The 22,323-nt window shown below is 36.8% G+C and overlaps 1 protein-coding gene across 3 annotated transcripts; it reads right to left on the bottom strand.

Annotated features, from left to right (window-relative positions):
* Positions 1-22,323, bottom strand: rbm5 (RNA binding motif protein 5). 3 transcript variants are annotated; one of them, XM_039771920.1, is made up of 25 exons: positions 22,010-22,320; positions 21,632-21,699; positions 21,217-21,385; positions 17,622-17,780; positions 16,383-16,452; positions 15,843-15,916; positions 14,146-14,229; positions 13,108-13,168; positions 12,646-12,711; positions 12,308-12,468; positions 12,130-12,227; positions 11,947-12,034; positions 10,338-10,406; positions 9,757-9,823; positions 9,430-9,527; positions 9,058-9,139; positions 7,838-7,929; positions 7,553-7,741; positions 5,966-6,109; positions 3,127-3,198; positions 2,605-2,784; positions 2,138-2,212; positions 1,907-2,004; positions 1,416-1,545; positions 1-975 (listed from the first exon to the last, which is right to left on the bottom strand). In XM_039771920.1, the coding sequence occupies exons 1-25, from the start codon at positions 22,010-22,012 to the stop codon at positions 850-852; spliced, it is 2,523 nt and encodes an 840-aa protein (XP_039627854.1). In that variant the 5' UTR covers positions 22,013-22,320; the 3' UTR covers positions 1-849. The 3 variants fall into 3 exon arrangements, with proteins under 3 accessions (XP_039627854.1, XP_039627855.1, XP_039627856.1); XM_039771921.1 differs by having other exon boundaries at positions 22,183-22,320; XM_039771922.1 differs by lacking the exon at positions 2,138-2,212 and having other exon boundaries at positions 22,010-22,323.

Below are 22,323 nucleotides of genomic sequence, written 5' to 3'. Positions count from 1 at the left end.
TTTATAATTACATTTTTTTTTACTTGTGTAAAACAATTCAGAGGTGAACAACCTGCTCTGTACAAAACAAAAAACTATAATACAAAGTTTTACACAAAATGAGGGAAAGAAGGACAGCATATTTGAAAAAACATTTACTTCGTACAAACTGAATTACAAACACTTTCAACAAAAAATATTTATAAACTTTACAATATATACAAATTTATATTAACAAAAAGCATCCAAATTATCCACTTAAAACAATGAATGTAATATGCAGAAGCAGTGTCTAGTAAAAGGCACACAGAACTCTATACCATGACATGTACACCGACATTTGCATGAAAAGTGAATCATAGAAATCTTGTCCAGCACAGCCTGTTTTCACTGAAACCCGAGAAGACTGCAAAGAATTTCATGGAAGACAGAGGGCAACACTCGGACACTCAGGACCTTAAGACAGAGGGTCTTGCTTGGACTGTGTAGCAATTGTATGCAACAAGTACCATCTCAAGAGCAAACTAAATACATATACAGAAACAAACCAACAGAAACAAATGAGCAAAGCTGAAAAAAAAAAAAACAGACATTCACATGAAGTATGTCTGAATTTTATGCTGCATCATTTCGTCCTTGGAATACCTTTTAGTCTTTCAGATACATGAAACAATATCTGCCATTCCCTGCAATAGCCAAGACCAAGGATTACCATGATGAAAAGGAAGCACCACCATAATCGGCCCAGTCAACAATCTTGAAGATCTACAGATATCTTCCGGAATTACTCGACAGCTCTTCTTCATTTTATGGTCAGCCCAACCATGACTCTAGAGTAATCAAAGCCACTTATGCACAGAATCCAAAAACTCAGTCCATTTCTGTGAATCGGGCAAACATTGCTTTACGAACTGCATCTTTATAAGAATCTGCTGCAGATACACCATAAGAGCTCCCTTTTGTTCCAAGGCCAGCACCTTTCATTCTCAACTGTGCCTGATCATAGAGAGACAAGAGAAAACAGTGAGCTTTACAATATACTCATTATCACTTTCTTAATCTGAATCCAAATTACAGAATGAATACAATAAATTTATCTGCTTCATTCATCTCATTTTGGATCTGCACAAGCAAATGGGTTAACAGTAATAAGGAAATGGAGGCCTTACGTATATCGTCTTATTCTTCTCACTCGCGTGTATATTGCCTTATGCAAAAATAAATCTACAAAAAATGCCCAATTCTCTATCCAGTCATCCTGGCCATGTGAAAAAGGCTGCGAAAGGTGACTTGTTGCATTAAACTCACTGAAAAGATTGAGGGGGAGTATCAAGTGAAGACAGTCAGACAAGCATGTCTTGCTATTATAGTCTAGCGCTACAAAAAAACTAGGATATGAACCCAAGAATTAAGCAATTTTAAACATTGGCACTAACCTCAATAGGCGCTGTAATGCCCTGTTGATTTCTTCCAAGTCCTTTTCCCTCCTTCCAACCCATAGCCTGTAACATTTTGCTGCCAATGTTATCACTATTTAATCCATCCTTAGTAGGCTGCTCATAATTTCTAGAAAGGAAAAAAATGCACATGAAATCTGATAAAGGATTTATTAACAAAACAAATTAGAAAATCATTTTGGTACTGAAAATCTAGCAGTTAACAGGTTAAAAAATGCCCATGCAGAAAAAGCTTTCACAAATTCACATTTAAAAGTTACACCTGTTTGCCAATAAAACTTATGCAGTCATACTTCTTCACAATAATACAAAACAACCCTACAGTTTTTTCACAAAATATTTTCATGCACACATTGGATATGTGAAAAACATTAAAATCTGAATATATTAAGCAGCATTCGGACCACAAAAAGAAAATGGCTGACTTCTATCCATTCATCCCACACATGCAAAGTCAATTTATAACTTACACAGAAGGGGCTTCATAATATTTTCTTTTCTTGGGCTCAGGTGGTGTTGGAATACCATACTTCTCTCTTCTTTCAGCTGCTCTATCTCTATATTTAATCTAAATGACAAATGAATTTAGACATCTTTCAGCAAAATTTACTAAGTTTCAGACACAAAATGAATGGAGATGGAGGGAGAGCACCGGGGGGGGATGGGGAGCAAACGCATTTCATCAAAATGCTCCCACTTACCTCTGTTTCTTTCATTTCTAATTCTTCTAACTCTGCATCTGTCAATTTTGTCCTTTTATAAACCTCCATGTTTTGCTATTACAAAAACAGTAAATTGTTCAAGAGTTAAGAAGTTAATATCTCCATTGGTTTTAAAAGGAGTTAATATAGAAATGCTCTAGCTCTTCTAACCTGGATATAGGACCTAGCAACAACCACTAACGCCTGACAAGGGGTTAACCCCCAAAACCCCATCTCTTAACTGTTAACACAGCAGACTTCCATCCAAAGGAAGTACATTTAGTTACATAAATTGGAAACCCAAATTGAAATTTTAAATTGAGAACACTCTAGAAATTGCTTTAACTTCAAGTCATGATAATGACACTTGTCTATTTCAAGTCAATAAAACATTACAAAAACAATTAAAATTTGAACCCAAGACCCAAACCATCCATATGAAACAGAAGAATGAAGTTTCCTGGTACCTTGTGTAGTTCAGAGAGTTGCTGATGCCTGACTAGAGCATCTTTGTTTGGAAATTGTCTCCGACAAAGCAGACATGCCATCTTTTTCCAGTCTGTCAACCTATCTATGCCTTCCTCATATTTTTCTGGCTCAGGCTCTTCGGTGTCACTGTCTCCACTATATGCAGCCACTAGACCACACTAGAAATGGAAAAAAAAAAAAAAAAATTGGTTTTAATCCTTCATTTAAAGACAGTTTTAAGATTTTCAAAAATAAACTATTTTCATCTTAAGTTGTATTTGTTTTAACAGAAATAGAAAAATTACATTAAAGACACTTATTTTGTACAAGTTTATACTGAAAAAAAGAATTGTCAGCAATGCAAGTGAAATTTAACTAACTACTTTATAGGTGAACGACAAAAGATTAGTTAGGAATAACTGCCAACACACACATTCAGGAAGGTTTTTTAAAAAACAAATGTGGCAAAGTTGAATACTTTGACTAGGATTTATTTTTTTTCATGTGTAAATTACACCTACCTTTAATAGATTTTCATCATCTCCGTTATTTACAATCTCGGACAGATATTGCTGCTTCTCCTGGATTCCTTGCTATAGAGGAAAATACAGTTAGCAGATATCTTCCATTTTCAACATGCTACCTATAATAAAGGTAAACTGAATTTTCAAATTAATGCAAAGATTAACTCATCATCTTTAACACAAGTTACAACAGAATATTAAAAAATTTGAATTTAGCAGTGCTTCCACAATAGGGGACAGTCACATCACACTTCACCAGAAACACACTGCCTCGTCCCAAGATTAAGAACTGAACTTTCATTTCTATTGCAGTTATGTTTTTGCAATTTTCTTTAGTTGCTTCACATTGTAGAATACAGAAGAAAAATCCATTATGTAAAAGATAAAGCTTACATATAGCATGAAATAACCACATTTTCACTTGAAGTCATAATCCATCGATATGAGTTATTGATCTAAGGGTTCATCAAACCAAAGCAATGCCAACTGCAATCACACAATGTAAGTGAAATGTACAGACTGATAGTCTGACCGCACATGTACATAACATCGTAGAGGTAGCCTGGTGTCATTATTAAGTTTGGGAGACATTGCAATTTGAACACGTTTTTTTTCCCACCCTGGGGCAGGGACGCCATATCCAGGGGACCTACCACATTTATTAATCATGTTCACAGTACTTACAAGGTAGGATCTGCAACTGGCACTTTAAGCGACCATTTAAAAAATATCGGCCAAGATATTTAGAGTCAAATTCCATTACCAATTTTCTCATGAATTGGTCAATACGATTTACTTGCTAATTTAAGGGTACATTCAAAGTGGGTAATTAGATCAAGTCTTCACAGGTTTTGTTGTAAAATTCAATACTGGAAGCAATAAGGCTCCAATTTTAATTACATGTTGCTTGTACTAAGAAATGAGTATTTTAATATTAACATGCAATAATTAATGCAAATTCACACAAAAACAGACGATAAAAACACAAATAATGTAACTGCACTTTATGCTGCTACAGTACTGCTGGAGAAACTACAGTGAGGAACATAAGTATTTGAACACCCTGCAATTTTGTAAGTTCTCCCACTTAGAAATCATGGACGGGTCTGAAATTCACATTGTAGGTGTATTCCCACTGTGAGAGACAGAATGTAAAAAAAAAAATAAATTCAGGAAATCACATTGTATGATTTGTACAGAATTTATTTGTATTGCACTGCTGCACGCAAGTATTTGAACACCTGAGAAAATCAGTGTTAATATTTGGTACAGAAGCCTTTGTTTGCAATTAGAGGTCAAACGTTTCCCGTAGTTCTTGACCAGGTTTGCACACACTGCAACAGGGATTTTGGCTCACTCCTCCACACAGACCTCCTCTAGATCTGTCAGGTTCCGGGTCTGGCACTGAGCAACACGGAGTTTCAGCTCCCTCTATCCAAAGATTTTCGATTGGATTTAGGTCTGGAGACTGGCTAGACCATTCCAGAACCTTGACATGCTTCTTACGGAGCCACTCCTTGGGTTATCTTGGCTGTGTGCTTCGGGTCATTGTCATGTTGGAAGACCCAGCCACGACCCATCTTCAGTGCTCTGACTGAGGGAAGAAGGTTGTTGATCAAAATCTAAATACATGGCCCCATTCATCCTCTCCTTTAATACAGTGCAGGCGTCCTGTACCCTTCGCAGAAAAGCGCCCCCAAAGCATGAGGTTTCCACCCCCATGCTTCACAGTAGGGATGGTGTTCTTGGGATGCAACTCCTCCTTTTTCCTCCAAACACAGCGAGTGAAGTTTGGACCAAAAAGTTCTATTTTGACCACAGGACTTTCTCCCATGCCTCCTCTGGATCAACCAGATGGTCACTGGCAAACTTCAGACGGGCCTGGACATGTGATGACTTGAGCAGGGGAACCTTCCGTGCAATGCGTGATTTGAAACCATGACGGCATGGTGTTCTACCGACAGTGACCTTTGAAACTGTGGTTCCAGCTCTCTTCATGTCATTGACCAGCTCTTCCCATGTAGTTCTGGGCCGATTCCTCACCTTTATCATCCGTGATACCCCACGAGGCGAGATGTTGCATGGAGCCCCAGTCCGAGGGAGACTTGACAGTCGTCTTTAGCCTCTTCCATTTTCTGACAATTGCTCCAACAGTTGATCTATTTTCACCAAGCTGCTTGGCAATTGCCCCGTAGCCCTTTCCAGCCTTGTGGAGGTCCACAATTTTGTCTCTGGTGTCTTTTGACAGCTCTGTGCTCTTGCCCATGGTAGTAGTTGGAGTCCGAGTGACTGTGGGGTGGACAGGTGTCTTTAAAGAGCTCAGACAGGTGCTACTAATTAAGACTACTAAGTGGAGTAGAGGTGGACTTCTTAAAGGCAGAGTAACAGGTCTTTGAGAGCCAGAATTCTTGCCGATTGCCAGGTGTTCAAATACTTATGTGCAGCAGTGCAATACAAATAAATTCCATACAAATCATACAATGAGATTTCCTGAATTTTTTTTTTTTTTTTACATTCTAACAGTGGGAACGCACCTACAACATGAATTTCAGACCCCTCCATGATTTCTAAGTGGGAGAACTTGCAAAATCACAGGGTGTTCAAATACTTATGTTCCTCATTGTATACTTTCCTAGCCCGTTTTCACTTTGCAAGCTGGTGATATGTCAGTACTGAGTGTGTAGTAGTTTCACATTAACAAAAATCAGCAAAATGACCAATTACTAGCTAATCAATTCAGAAATTAAAACTAAGAAAACAGTAATAATAAAAAAAACCTCAAAGTATCTTGCTTACTATACATATTTTGAAACAACGTGTGCTCAACACAACCAACCTTTTTCTCAAAAAGTGCAAATCCAGCATCTGCAGCAGCAGACTCCTTTCTCTCTTCATCTTTCATTACTGGTTGAAAACTATTTTTGAAATTCTCTTTCTGCTTGTTTAGACTTTTTGCCCACCTTTCCATATCTTTTGCAATCTAAGGAGAAAATATCCATTACTTAGTCAGCTGCCAAAGCAATGTTAAATGCTATAATCAAACCTTATGCACACCTTACAACAAAAGGAAAGAACAGATGCAAAATACTGCATAGTTGACATCAAGTTTGATAGTTCTTAAAATAACATTTTACACTGTTGAAGTAAAGCCAAGTACGGTAAAGTCACCAAGACAATTGTTCTCCTGAAACACTGTTTACAACTAGCCATGTTTCACTAATTAAAAAAAAAAAAAACACACTGCCATACTGAGCAAAACAAGTCTGGATGATAGAAAAAGGGGTTTTCAGAGAGACAGGACAGTGCAGTACTTTAGGCACTGCAAGAATACCAATTACTCCCCAAATTGCTTTCTAGCTATAGATGTAAAGCAGTAGTACTGTCCAATATATTACTGTTTGTGTATAAACTGTTCCAGGTAAAAAATTTCTACAATAAAATGTATCTTTTTGTAATTTCATGTACACAGATGTAAACAGAGTAAAAACTTTGTAAATACAATGTAAATGACCAGTAGACTGGTGAGGTTTGCATAATCTACAAACAAAATGTACAACTGCATTGCTTGAAACATTGTAATTGACAGATCTGGCTCTGTGAGCAATTTAAAGAAATTCACAAAACAGAGTTAATGCACAATGTTCTGCCATTTCTTTAAAAAAAAAAAAACTTTGTTCATATTTTATGAAATGAACCACCATCATGCTACTTCTTAGCAAAACTGATAAGGGCTACAACAGATGCTCCTATAGTGATTTTTAAATACAGTAATTAAGATTAGTCCGCAGAAATCCAAATGAGTTCTATATATAAAGTCCTTTTGCAGAACGTTAACTCAAATTGGGATCTGACAAAGATTACACTTGTGGTTTGGTAGTACGTCATTCACTCTTGTGTACATTTTTATGTACTATTATTACACAGCATACATATGAACTAGTAGAAAGCAGGGAAGGAAGGGGGTAAGTTGGCAGCATGCGCCTATTACAGCGTGTTGCCTCACCCACCACACGACGAACCATCCAGATTGAGATCCGAGTGTAGCCGTGCAATGGGTGACACTTCAGCAGGGAGGAAAAAAGTTCCAAAAGTTTGGAATCTTGGAATGCAATATGGTAAAAGATATAGTGCAAAAGATGTTGCGATCAAAGTCAGTAGAGTGCCCCACAGCGATCTAGTGTATAATTTGCATTTTATCCTCTTGTCCATCACTACACATCAGTTAACAGAGAAAAAAAATTTAGTTAACCTTTACCCAACTAATACCATTAACACATCAGTTCAGCATGTCAAATCACTATTTTTAGTAAAGATTATTATTTACCAAGCATACATAAACATTAAGTGCAATTCAAATAACCTCTAAATCAGAATTACCCATAGAAGCAGAGACCTGAATATTTAACGAAAGAAAAACAGATACCTGCTGTGCCGTCTTACTCTTTGGCTTTTCCTTCTTCTCCTTGGGCTCTTTGTTAGGTGGTAAACCCGAAGTAGGGCTTGAACTAGACATCTGACTATTTGATGAGCTAGAGTTTTCTGAAGCAGGAATGTAAGTCTGTTTTTCACTATCCCAATAAAGATACTGCTGCGTTTGTGAGTTGTAATAGTACTGAAAAAAAGGCAATATTCAACAATTGACAAATGTGATTTAAAGTATTCTCATAATGATGAATTTCAAATTCTTGTACGTAACATGTCTTTTTACCTGAGTATTAGGATCGTAATACAGTCCTGTTTGTGGGTCATAATAATATCCTGAAGACTCATCATATTGGTAAGTAGATGTATCAGGAACAGCTGGGAAGGAGTTAGAAAAATACTGCACATTAAACATGTCTGTTAAAAACTCATGAAAGGATTTGTTAGTTTTAAAATGTATAAATTTTAGTATTGCCTGTACCTTTAAAAGAAACCGTTGCGCAATCAACATGAAAAATCATGGAACTATGAAATCACAGGTTCTATAGATACATTTGAATGGGGGTTGGGGAACTCCAGTCATTTGTTCTGTCTTGAATGTCATGAATACAGTAATCCCTCCTCGATCGCGGGGGTTGCGTTCCAGACCCCCCCGCGATAGGTGAAAATCCGCGAAGTAGAAACCATATGTTTGTATGGTTATTTTTATATATTTTAAGCCCTTATAAACTCTCCCACCCTGTTAACATTATTAGAGCCCTCTAGACATGAAATAACACCCTTTAGTCAAATGTTTAAACTGTGCTCCATGACAAGACAGAGATGACAGTTCTTTCTCACAATTAAAAGAATGCAAACATATCTTATCTTCAAAGGAGCGCCGTCATAAAGGAGCGCGTCAGGAGCAGAGAATGTCAGAGAGCGCTCGCAAAGAAAAGCAAACAATCAAAAAATCAATACATGCTTTTAAGTATACAGAAGCACCGCGATAAAGCGGCATTTTGTAGAGGAGCGTCCGTGTCCTCTGTGCAAACACAGCCCCTCTGCTCACACCCTCCGTCAGGCAGAGAGAGCGAAAGATACAGAGAAGCAAACAAGCACAGCGCGGGAAGCATATCTTATAGCATTGAGGAGTTTTAGTTAATATGCAATACATGCTCTGATTGGGTAGCTTCTAAGCCATCCGCCAATAGCGTCTCTTGTATGAAATCAACTGGGCAATCAAACCGAGGAAGCATGTAACCTAAATTAAAGACCCATTGTCCGCAGAAAGCGAACCAGTGAACAATCTGTGATATATATTTAGATGTGCTTACATTTAAAATCCGCGATAGAGTGAAACCGCGAAAGTCAAAGCGCGATATAGCGAGGGATTACTGTACACCATTATCGGCTACCAAATTACATTTCAGCAAAACACGAACCAATACTTAGCCACACTACAGTTTTCAAGTACATAAAAGCAACAGCTCTAAACCTATATTCACCAATTCAAAGGTTTCATACCAAATTTGGTTTCGGTGCTAGCAGCTGGAGTTGGTAACTGTGAGGGAGACTCTTCTTGTTCAGCAGCAGCATCAGCACCACCCTAAATTTTAACATATAAAATAAGTCTTAATTAAGGAATTCAAGATCATCAAATGAGCATTTCTAATCTTGGAAAAAAAAAACTTAGAAGTGCAGCAATCAAGCAATTTTTTACAGCTAAAACTAAATTGGTGCCCAATTTCCAAACACAAATAAAAACACTAACTCTGCCTTCACGGAAATCTCTAAGCAGACATACACACTTGTTTGAAGTGCATAGAACTTTTAAATTACTAGAATGATTCAGAGTAATCTCAGAACTCATTTAACATTTAATACATTAAATAGCACCTGTGAAGCTTGCTGGGTCTGTTGCTGAGAATAAAGCTGTGCACCCTGACAAACAACAACTGCTGTGGTGACAGGAGCAGGTTTCTCAGTGGCAGCATCTGATTGGGGTGGGAGGGGAAAAAAAAAAAACACAACACCACAGAATGAACACTGAGCCTCAAATTATACAAAGCATAATTACTACCTTGTCAGTATACAACAGATTGCCATTTAAATGCAAAAAAAAGATTGAATCCAATTTTCTTACTAAAAAGCCTTGAATTTGTTGGGAATCACTAAAAATGTAACACACGCACTTGTCCAGACCAATTTGAAAATATCACCTACCTCCAGCAGGTACTGCTGAAGTGTCTCCGTTTTGCTGTTGGTAGTATGATTGGTAATCCTGGCCATACTGGATTAGGACAAGAACACAACCAAAATGAAATATAGTCAACTCGATTTATAAATTGTGCAATTTCAGAACAGTACAGTCAGGGACACTATTGTTTAAAATGTACCAAAGCCAACCCTCAATGGCCAGTTGTACTGCTGCCAAAATACATAACAATTGCAACCCAATTTTATTTAACATTTAAAATTACATTTTACTAATATCAACTAGAATAATTTTTCTATATTTTGTAGATTACTACTTCTAAAGCAATAAATGGCAACACAAGCAAGGGTTCTACATCATTTTTAGGAAATCTAGTTGACCCATTCATTTTTAAGCAAATGGGTGATATGTTTTCAGAGTAAAATAAAACTGATCTAGTTGTAGATATCATTAAAAAAGCTCCCAAATGGTATTTTTTCCCCTCCTACCTTTAATTTCTTAAAACCATAAAAAAAAAACACCATCCCACAGACCCAGAGGATGAAGAATGGACTTTGGCTATTTAAGCTTTTCAAGTAAATCATCTTACCTGAGAGAATGAGGGATAATTTTCTTGCATATAACCATATTCTGCTGATCCTTCAACTCCTTGCAGAGGCTAGAGAGAATTTACTCAAATTAATTATGCCATCACTTATGGTAGCTTCAGTATAAAAACGGTGCCTATTATCAGTTTCTAAATTAATAACAGATCAAAATTCAAATCAATTATGCATAAAACCTTTGTGCAGCCTGATAAATATGCTTTAAACAATCAGGGTCCATATATTATCAGCCAATAAAGGATTGTCAATTGAAATGAGTCGACTTTTTAACAAGGACTTTCTAGATTTTCAAATGGCTGTTTTGCCAAGTAACCTTCATATGCTTACCTCTAGGCAAGCCGAGATAGACAAACTTGTGCACTAATTACCACCTAAAATTCAGGACTCGCACAAACTCAGGATCCACTGGGAAAGGCTATCTTCCATTTATAATGAAGTACCAGATTTCTAGCTTCCTATATGTGCTCTCATTATGTGCCAAGCAGACTCCTCATTTCTGGGAATGTTGCCCAAAACCAAAACTTGAATCACCTCTACTACCAGAGACATTCTTTTACTTTCCAGTTAGAGCGCAAATTTTCCATTATGTAAATTTAAGAGTCTTCTGGACAAAAAACCCATAGAGTTCCTCTCAATGACAGAAATTAAGAATTATAAATACGTTTTATGCATTCAAAGTTGGAGGTGGGATTACATGAGGGATCGGCTCTGAGCCCTTTATTTGCAATGGTGATAGACAGGTTGACAGACGAGATTAGACAGAAGTCCCCGTGGACTATGATGTTTGCTGAGGACATTGTGATCTGTAGCGATAGTAGGGAGCAGGTTGAGGAGACCCTTGAGAGGAGAGAGTATGCTCTAGAGGGGAGAGGAATGAAGGTCAGTAGGTACAAGACAGAATACATGTGTGTAAATGAGAGAGAGGTCAGTGGAATGGTGAGGATGCAGGGATCAACAGTACAGAGTAATGGGGATTGTGGAAGAGAGGTGAAAAAGAGTGCAGGCAGGGTAGAATGGGTGGAGAAGAGTGTCAGGAGTAATTTGTGACAGTCGGGTATCAGCAAGAGTGAAATGGCAAGCTATGGTATATGGGTTGGAGACGGTGGCACTGACCAAAAAGCAGGAAACAGTGCTGGAGGTGGCAGAGTTAAAGATGCTAAGATTTGCATTGGGTGTGACGAGGATGGATAGGATTAGAAATTAGTACATTAGAGGGCCAGCTCAAGTTGGACAGTTGGGAGACAAAGTCAGAGAGGTGAGATTTCGTTGGTTTGGACATGTGCAGAGGAGAGATGGCGAGTTTATTGGGAGAAGGATGCTAAGGATAGAGCTGCCAGGGGAAGGCCTAAGCAAAGGTTTATGGATGTGGTGAGACAGGACATGCAGGTGATGGGTGTAACAGAACAAGATGCAGAGGACATATGCAGATATGGAAGAAAATGATCTGCTGTGGCAACCCCTAATGGGAGCAGCCGAAAGATAAACCGGTTTTATGCATAAACAATTTATTTAATCATATTCTATTAAATACTAAATGATATAGAAGAGTACCAGACACCATATAACAAGTAAAAAAAATCATCTATAACCTACCTGACTTGATGACCACTGTGCAGCAGCAATTGCAGTGCTAGCTACTGAAAATGCACTGATTCGATTGCCATCTGGAAGCAGCAGGTCCCTGATGGATTTTGTTAAGAAATAAAGTAGAATTATTACATCATCATGGGTGGAATGGGAGGTAGAAGGAAAAATAACTTGGCTTGGTTGACTTACTTTCTTGCACTTTTTGCATAGTCCACCCCAATGGTCTTACCATCAAGCTTCAAGGGAGGCTGTAGGCCTTGAAGAGTCAAAAGAAGCTGTGAAGCTTCCTTTAAAGAAAAATACTTTATTAATATGAATACCAGATTTACTCAAACTGAATTGTACTTTTTCCAGTGAAATTCCTTACCAAAGGTGACGATAGCTGAATGAAAGCAAAACCTCTATTATGTCCAGTTTGTTTATCTTTGATGAGTCTAATGTTGCTGACTGACAAGTTAGCATATGGTGCCAGAGCAGCTATGATGGCCTCTACTGTTGTAAGAGGGGCAATATTTCTCAAGATGATAGCTGCCAAAGCAAGAAGAAAATATTACTGGAATAAAGGTAGCAATTTACCTCCTCATTTTTAAAGGGGAAATTATACTTAAAAAGGAAAGCCTATTTGTACAAAATTGTTTAATAGACTTAGTTCTGAAAAATAAATTTGGAAATATGGAGCAGTGGCATTACACTTTTGATACTTACTGTCACCATAATAATCATTGCTTTGTTGAGCTTCTGGTAATCCACTGGGATTGTTTGATTCACAATCTAGTAAAAACACAAATTGTAACATTTTTGTTTTTACTCTTCCATTTGCTTTAAGGGCAGTCTACTTAATTAAAACATGTTATAAGAAAGAAAGTAAATTTACAATGGTATGAAGTTATAGCACTGCAAGAGCAAAACAAATTCATGCTTTTGCCACCATTAATTAGTACTGGCTTTAAATACCATTTGCTAAAATCTTCTAATAAAATCCATGAAAACATCTTCACCATAGCAACAAGATATTTGATTATTTACAGGCTATTAAAAAAGGTTATTCACTTGAACCACATTAGCTTATTTGAACTTGTATTCCAGAACTCCAAGTTTCAGATTAAAGGATAAATACAATACCATTTTGTGAACTAAGCCAGGTAAGCACTTGGGGTCTTTTCTTACCTACTTTAGCAGCACCGCACCGGAAGCACTTAAGCCGCCTTCTGAAATTGTATAGGCCACACTGTAAAGAATCCAGGAAATTAGTTATCAAAGTGCATTAAGAACATTCCCCTCAGTAATGTAATCAAGTAATATACATTAACATAAAAACAGTAATCTGTACATTTTTACAAAATTGAATACATTTTCATCAAAAAGTATACCCGCTTGGGTTGGAAAGACAATCCACGACACGCTGACAGTTTAAAAACTAACATGAACAGGTTTAAAGAGCTGCTTTGAAAAGAACCAAAAACACCTATAAAACATGCTACAAAATTTTTCACTTTTACAACGGTACAAAATAGAGGTGTAATGAAGTGTAGATGTACTGTATTTATCACCTGACTATGTGGACTTTGAGACAATATATCCTTTAACCTGAACTGATGGATTTTTCCTTAATTCTATCTGCGAGCCATTACCCACAAATTTTTAACGGTTTTGTCTGCATTGGCTCTTCTGGATTTGTATGGTTGCCAACAGCACACCACGAAGATATAATAATGGTGTGCAAACTGAAAGCATACGTACTACAAACACAAACTAAAACACGCGACACTTTAGGATTCCTCCATTTTATTTTTTTTTTTGCATTAAATGCAGGATTGGTTTTGGACCTCAAGTTCAACATGTGTTACTACTTCCATAACCTGCTATGAGATGCTGGTGACACAAAGATAGTTTGAGACAACCTATTAGGTTTGTATGTTTAAGAAAATGTAGAAACCAATATTTTTAAAACAATTTAAAATCAGGGCTGCCGAGGACTAGATACTATCCCGGCAATATCATTCATAATTTTTAAATTACCTCTGTTTGGGTTTCATCTAATGGATTCAAATTACAATAAGTTTTTACTTGAAATAGGCAAGAGTACACAAAAAAAATTAACATTGATTGTTTTTTGTAAATAAAGAAAAGATCAATAACTTTAGATATATAAGTGAATTCAGTAGAACTTCCTTCTGAGAGTTTGCAAATAGTCAGTTTACTTACATTGTTGCAAAGCCAGTCTTCAAATTTGTGCCGTGGATTGCTGTAGTGCATACCCACTGTCTTGCCTTGAATCACCAACTTATTCTGCAAAACCAAACAACTTTAATTAATTTACACATTCTTGGTAGTATGAAATGGGAAACAATTTATTTTTAAAAAAATCTTTTTTTAAACTCCCAAGGAAAATCGAAGCTCTCAAAGTTTTGGTGAACAATGTCAACTCTTGTGTGTTTTGTCAAAGAAAAAGCAATTTGTGTGAACAGTGGTGAGATTTTTAAGTGTTGGGGACCCGAATGCTACTGACCTGGACTTGGTCCATTCTTAAATTTCATAAATGGACATCAGTAAAATGGACCAAGACTCAGAGGCAGAGCGCATGTGAAATGGAAACCAAGGGAACAGTGGAGCCATGGAAAAACAAGTCTCAAAGGAGACTGAATGCAGTGAAACAACAAGAGTTTACTTTAGAAGCAGCCTTGCAACTGGATTCAAAACGTATCCCTGCCTAAAAAGCACTGGGCAGTTTTCTATCATCATCATCATCAGGATCATACAAGAATGCTTTTATGAGGGCTATACAAATTAACATTAATGCTTGCATTGTTTTAAGACAGAGCAAGAGGGACACTTGACTGTTTTATATTCATTTTCTTAGCAACTTAAGAATTTAACACGTTCTAAATTAACACACAAATGCATTGAAAGGCGACTTGTGTATTTAATATTTTCAAACAAATAAAGCCAAATAAGTGTTATTAATGAAAACCTGAAATATAAAAAAGTGTAACAAAATTGAAAAACTTATTGTCTGCTCAAAAATATTCATTGGGCACCACCCAATTTCCCTGTTCTTCAATTCAGAAACTACTCATCAGGCATGTGTATGCTATACTATGCAAAGATGGTTACAATCAAAAACAAATAAGCCAATTTACAATAAAGTCAGAGTTTTCTAAAACCAACACAAAGAAATCAGCTTTAAACAGAGTACATGGAATGTATAATACAACACCAAAACAAAAGGGTCTAAACCCAGCTGTTAATTTTCTGAAGATACTCAATTCAATTGACATGCACCACAGAATCATCAAGTACAAGCAAGGAGAACCCTTACAAGTGGTATCAGTCCACCAAGTAGGCCACACTTTCTAAAACTCTCTCTTTTCAGAGTACACCCATGTTAGCATTAAAATATAGCATGACTGCAGTAATGGAACCAGCCGTGTATGCTTTTGCAAAGCACTTCAAAATGTATCATTGTAAAAAAAAAAAAAAAAAGATGCTCATGCCAAACTTCAAACATTTGTGTGTTAACTAGAAATACATGTTAATACTTGTGGTATATAAAAATGAAGAGCTTATTTTTAAAGATTTAAAAAGATAGCAACCAAATCAGAATGCAAATTAATGTAATTTAAATAAAAAAAACTTTGGCACTTGTAAAAAGCTACAACTACTTCTAGAACATACAGCTTCATCTGTCAAGTGCTGCAACATATAGTAATTTTTGGTACTTTTATACTCTTAGAAATACCACTGCATACACAGGCTTCAAGACTGAATTTCTACAACTGAACCCCTCTTGCTCTTGTGAACTGTACAGTACTCTTTGACCAAACTAAAAAGTTCAATTCCTGAACTGTGTATTTTTGGTTGTGATCCCCAAGGTAAATTCTAGACTTGGCGATTGAAGCAACCTGATTGGTCTCCATCCATCTGGTAGCATCTTGCAAGTGATAAAACTCCACGAAGGCGAAACCTCGGCTTATACCTAGAGACAGCATTCAGATATAGACGGGAGTTGTGTTAGTCAGTTTCCTTGGAAAACAATTCAAGCTCTCTCTGTGTCACAAGCTGCTTCACAACTTAAGACACCCAATATATGAAACTGAGGGTTACTGCCGTGGAAAATTGGTTTCAATCTTTGCCATAGCAAGAAATCTTCACTATTTTTACTTCACACCCGTGCACAAACTTTGAAAATGAAAACCATGCAGTAGTGAAATAGTCTGTTTTTGAAAGTAAAATGGACACATTAAATGGTCAGAAAAAATCTACTTACCATTATTAAGCTAAACTAAGTTTTTCTAACTGTTAAAACTTGAAAACTGTGCAATTCCTTAGCTATGGCAAACAAGATTTTAAGTTTGTATTGGATATATTGAACCTGTAGGAAATAACTTCTTTAAAGAAACACTGGGAAGGAAAACTTACAACAGCAAACAAACACTTCTCACCTGTTCGTTTTCTCATTAGTCGGACATCAGCTGGCTGGGGACCCTCTAGTAAATCCAAAGCAGCATGAATCTGGTGATACAAATATGATTATGTCAATCAAACCTTTAGAAATGGTCTTATCCTGCTTCTATGGTAAAATATTGAAGTAAATAAGACTTTGCATTATACATATGTATTTCTTATCCCCTCAAAATTGGTACTAAGGCCAGTCCTCTCATCTAGGTTATACATGACAGGGTTTACTGCAAAGAAAGTTCAAGATTTCATGCCTTCAGTAAGAACACGTTCTAATTTTAATGCTACATGCTATATGGTGTCATTCAGAAGATGAAAGCCAGGCCACGTAAATAGGTAATTTAACTAGGTAGCTCCTAGCATACCTTTACCTTTTCCCCAATATATCTCAGTAGTGTTGGGAAACAGCTGCTAGCATTTTGAGATTAAATTTGTTTTTTTGCAGAACACAGTGACAAAAAAACACCTGTTTACAGGACAAGTTCACAATCCTTAGCAAGTATTGAGCAACATAAAGGCGTATTTCCATTCTAAAAACAGGTTTATAAATCAGAATGAAGCCAGGTGTGGACCAGTGTTTGAAGGTTTTTTTTTTTTGTTTTTAAAAAGGAAATTACTGATTTGTTCCTTATATTATGAAGATGACCAACAGTCGTAAAACACTGCATTACAACAATGAGCATCTGCAGTTGGCTTCCTTGGTGAATTGATAGGAAAATGTAAAGGGTCAAAATACAAAAACACATAGCTCATTCTTTAAGAGGTATTACATTTCTCTCTTCAATGTCACAAAATTATTACTATAGAAATTGTTCCTTTAACAATAGATGGTTTATTCTTATAAATAAATACACACAGTCAAAAGTCTAGTAATGTACCCGCTTTCGGTAGGGGGGCATGGGATTGCCTAGTTTGTGGGTAACTTAAATCAAGCCTCTACAATAGATGGAATGCTTGTTCATTATATTTCTCCAAAATAAAAACTAATCATCATGTTAAAGCAGTACGAAAAAGGTGAACATGTTAAAATGGTACATCAGAATAAAGTAGGTTTTACATTCTACACTAAAGCAGTCAACCATTACTACAAGCGCAATTTTTATTTTTGGCTACCAGGTTATATTCCATTATATTTGTTTTGCTTTTTAATATTCAAATAAGTTCTAGGCACACACTGTTCAGAAATAAATACGCAACAATTAAAAGTTCCACTTAACACTTACATCACTTTCTGTGATGTGAACAGGAAGGCCCCGCAGCATGATGGTTTTACTTTCTTTCTCTTCACCTGGTTCTTCTCGATAGTCCTGCTCCTGATACTCACTATCAGAATGATAGCCGTCTTCAGATCTGTCACTGTTCCTTCTTTTCCTGTCTCTATGCTGTTAAGAGAGGCATTATTCAAATGTAGAAATAATCCAAGTAATAAAACTTAAAAACTAAAACAATATTAGTGATGTACCTATCAGTAAAGCCTGTGTTTAAAATCAGATAAACTCTGAATTAGCAATTTGGAAGGTAAAGAAGATGAATCAAGTGAAAGCTCTGTTATCTGCTTTGGTATTTGTATATTTGAGAAATCATTACAAAAAAGGTCAATTGTACTCTCGAGTTAAATGAAACTTAAAACGTATTCAAGTAGTGGATAAGGACCTTATTTTCACAAGGTATCTGACTTAAATCAGTAGCACATTTAAAAAAAACACCCTTGGTCTCAGGTTACATTTTTTGCTACATCTATACAGGCTTCAAAAGAATAGAGATGCAGTTTGTTATTCCCTATCCACAAAATTCCAACAGTAATGGAACCTGGCACTCAAGCTATCAGGCTGGGCTCTGTACACCATTCACTGATGTCTAGAAGCTATTTGTGTATTTTATCTTTTTGTAAAGATGGTTAGTTTTCTTCCAAATATATAACCATTGTTTGTTGCATGTGCTTTCAATTTTCTGCATGGTTTAACTTTATAGTTTCCTAACAATTAACTCATTTTACTGATGTGTTGCAAGACACTTTGAATACAGGTGTCTACAAAATAAATACAATGAAGAGGAAATAGTATGGTTCATAATGCCTCAACTAAATTCCATTTTTTTTATATATATATATATTTGTGTGTGTATATGTACACATATATATAATACATATAGTGTGTGTATATATGTACACATAGACACACACAGTGCTCAGCATAAATGAGTACACCCCACTACATTTGTCAGAAAACCTTTAGTTTCCTTTCAGTATCAACATTTTCTATGAGATACTACAAAATACCACTGATTGCAAACAAGATTTCTTAATTTGCACACACAAAAGAGTGATTTTCCTAACAAATTCATTTCAGCCCATTTGTTCAGCCATTTCATTTGTTGAAAAAAAGGAGTACACCCCAATTATAGTCTTAGGAGAAATGCCACACTTAAGACTACAAAATTCTAATGAACATGCATTCAACCACAGGCGAATCTAACGATTCATTTAAAAGGTGTCCAGCAGACAGGTGACTATAAAAGGGCATTACTTAAAGAAAAGCCCTTCCCATTTCATGCTGTCACCAATGGCTCCACATGGAAGAGAAATGTCAAAAAAATCTGAGAAAGGAAAACATTACTTTACACAAAAAAGATGAGGGCTACAAGAAGATCAGTAATACATATCAATCAAGATACTGTAGCAAAAGTGATCCAAAAATTTAAGAAAGATGGAAGTGCAACCATCTTACAGAGACGTCCAGGCCGTCCACGGAAGTTAACATCTCGACAGGAGCGTCTTCTGATGAGAAGGGTTGAAGAAAATCGCCATGCTAGTTCACTGCAGTTAGCTAAAGCAGTAGAAAGCCAAACTGGAGTGACCGTTTCCCGTGACACCATACGGCGCACACTACAGAGGAATGGCATGCATGGGTATCGTCCACGAAGGAAGCCTCTCCTAAAGCCCATGCACAAAAAAGCACGCCTAGAATTTGCTAGGGCCCATGCTGAAAAAGATGAAGACTACTGGGACTCTATACTCTGGAGTGATGAGACAAAGATCACCATTTTTGGAACTAATGGTTTCAAAACTGTATGGCATCGTTAAGGTGAGGATTTCAAAGAAAAATGCATGGTGCCTACAGTGAAACATGGTGGTGGCAGTGTCCTTATGTGGGGCTGCAGGAGTGCTGCTGGTGTTGGGGAGCTACATTTCATTGATGGTATCATGAACTCAACAATGTACTGCTCTATACTGAAGGAGAAGATGCTGCCATCACTCTGTACACTTGGTCGTCGTGCACTTTTCCAACACGACAATGATCCAAAACACACATCTAAAGCTACTCTTGCATTTCTGAAGAACAGGGTGAAGGTGATTGAATGGCCAAGTAGGTCTCCTGATCTGAACCCAATTCTGAAGCGACAAGTTGAGCATCACTCTCCATCCAGTATACAGGCTCTAAAAGAGATTATTCTTGAAGAATGGAAAAAGATAGATGTTGAAATATGTCATCAACTTGTCCATTCCATGCCTAGAAGACTTGGTGCTGTCCTTAAAAATCACGGTGGTCATACAAAATACTAGATGTAGTAGTTTTTGTCGTGGGGTGTATTCATTTTTGCTTCAACCAATTTTGAGTAAAGCTGAAGATTTTGTGATCTAAGTTATATTATTAACCTTAATTTCATGTTATGGAGTTAAACAAGTGTTCGATATAACTCAGCCTTGTGAAAATTTTGGAAATTGTTCTTTTGTTCATTGAGCTACTGATTAAATTTGTACTTTTTAAAGGGGGTGTACTCATTTATGCTGGGCACTGTATATATACACACACACACACACACACACATATATATATATATTTATTAACTACGCTAAATCTCTACTGAGATATAGCCTAAGTCATGCCAATAGTAAAAGACAATATTTATACAATCATCAGAATTTTGAGAAGTCTGGTGTGGCCAAGCTGTCTATTTTGTTTAATATAGTAAATTTGTTTTTTTACTGGAATTCAAATCTTATGACAGCCTAGTACCGATATTGTTGGCACAGGCTTTGGCCCTCCCATTATTACAAATTGGGCAAATAAGATATAGATCAAGGGTACTCAATTAGAGGCCGGGGAGGTTTATAGTGACTGTAGGTTTTCTTTGCAACCAGTTTCATCATTAGCAGCCAGTTCTAAAAGATGATGAAACTTAGTATTTATATAGCTTATTTGAGCTTTCATTCTTCCAAAGCAAAAACGGTTTTCTGAGAACTTTATCAATTTGTATTGTGGTCTTTCCCTTCTTTCATTTATTTCAAAACATTAACAAAACAGGTATTTCATGATGCATGTACACAATATTAAATGGAAACATGTCAGCTGGAGTGCTGGTAATCTTTGTCATTTACACCAACATCTGATGGCTGGTTAAGGAAACCAGCAACAATTAACAGCCAAGTTCTGAATCATAAATTCACAAACCCATGCCCCAAAAAAAAAACAGCCTTATTAAACAGGTTCAACTTAAGGAACTTGCAGATCTCCAAAATAGCAGTTGAGAACCCCTTAATGCATAGAAAAATGACTGACCAACTACTATTTAGTAGGACTGCATTCTACTACAGGACATATTGCTAGCAAACCATCTAAGAATAATGATTTATACATAATTTTTACTGTCAGCAGTATAAACAAAAATTGGTAAGCACACATCCAACAAAAGTGCTTAATAAGGTTTTGGCTCTATCAGGTTCTAGAGAATATCCGCGGCAAGTTAGATGTGGAAGCACAAGAATTGAATCGAGAAAATTTTTCAGTTTAAAATGAGCAAAATAAAATAAAATCTAACCTCTGGACTGTCTCGGCTTCTTCGATCTTCATAACGATCACTTCTCCGCTCCTCGGTCCAACGCCGATCATATTCCCGATCTATGTCTCGGTCTCTGCGAGGTCTCACTTCACCTTCATCTCGACCCTGATCCGGTCCATACCTCCCACTACGTTCACTCCGACTCACCCTAAAAATAGACACCCATTTACTCGGTTACGAAGTAACTTTTCACGTCGCCTTTATTATTTAAAAAGGGGTCATTTGAAAAATGGTTAACACCACCACAGGTCTTCAAATGTAACTTCACGTAAAAAGCTATTTATTACGCTTCAATAGTAGAAAAAAAATGCAAGAATTAAAATTCCTACCAAGCACAAACAATTGATTAGGAAAAATGTCACCCATACACGGTTAAAAGCCATTCAGCTCTTACCGTCGATCAGAGCCCATGCTGTGGAAGGCGTTGAACGTTGCCGCTCCTCTGTAACCGTGCTGAAATACCTGCAACAAAAACAGTGACATTTATTGTATGACACGGAGGCACTTGTGTAAAATGCACCGAGTTATAATCCACTCGTCTCGCCATAACTATGACCCGTCGGGAAGTGGCGGAGGGCGAGGAATCTCCTCAGCAGAGCATTCGCCACTGAAACGCCGCACCGCAACCTACTCGACGCTAAAAGACTCGTAAGGTTTGGCTGCGGCAAAGGCGAGTCCCCACCTAAACTCTAGCAAACATATTACAATCAAAATCTGCCCACTTTCATACTAAATATGTAAAGAAAAGACACTGAAGGAAATACAAAATTACCATTTAAACAGATAAATTAATCAAGACGCCCTTCTAACGTAGTTCGTTCTCTCAGTGAAGCAAGTATGCATCCAAGATGGAAGCTAGGTTGCCGTTTAGATTATCACAAAATTGTTACAGCAAGCATTTCTTACTTACAAAAATAGCTAAAACGACCTCTCAAAAATGCTTACGTATTTGTAAATATAACACGAATACGACGCTGGCAGTACTACTGTTGAGGTTTTGTTAATAAACGCCCACTAATAATTACTAAACAGTAACCATGGGTTGGATAATGACTGACTGAACAAATAAAATGTCTGCGTCGTTGT

Source organism: Polypterus senegalus, chromosome 12, assembly GCF_016835505.1.
Source record: "Polypterus senegalus isolate Bchr_013 chromosome 12, ASM1683550v1, whole genome shotgun sequence".
NCBI classification, from domain to species: domain Eukaryota; kingdom Metazoa; phylum Chordata; class Cladistia; order Polypteriformes; family Polypteridae; genus Polypterus; species Polypterus senegalus.
The sequence above is the reverse complement of the archived record's forward strand: the minus strand, read 5'-3'. Positions and strand labels throughout refer to the sequence as shown.

What these genes read in the sequence shown, in the direction of transcription:
- rbm5 (XM_039771920.1), bottom strand. An exon ending in ACTAATGAGAAAACGAACAG is followed by an intron (nt 15,917 to 16,382) that starts GTGAGAAGTGTT and finishes TGCTGTCTCTAG; the next exon opens with GTATAAGCCGAGGTTTCGCC. An exon ending in GCATTACAGCGCCTATTGAG is followed by an intron (nt 976 to 1,415) that starts GTTAGTGCCAAT and finishes CTCTATGATCAG; the next exon opens with GCACAGTTGAGAATGAAAGG.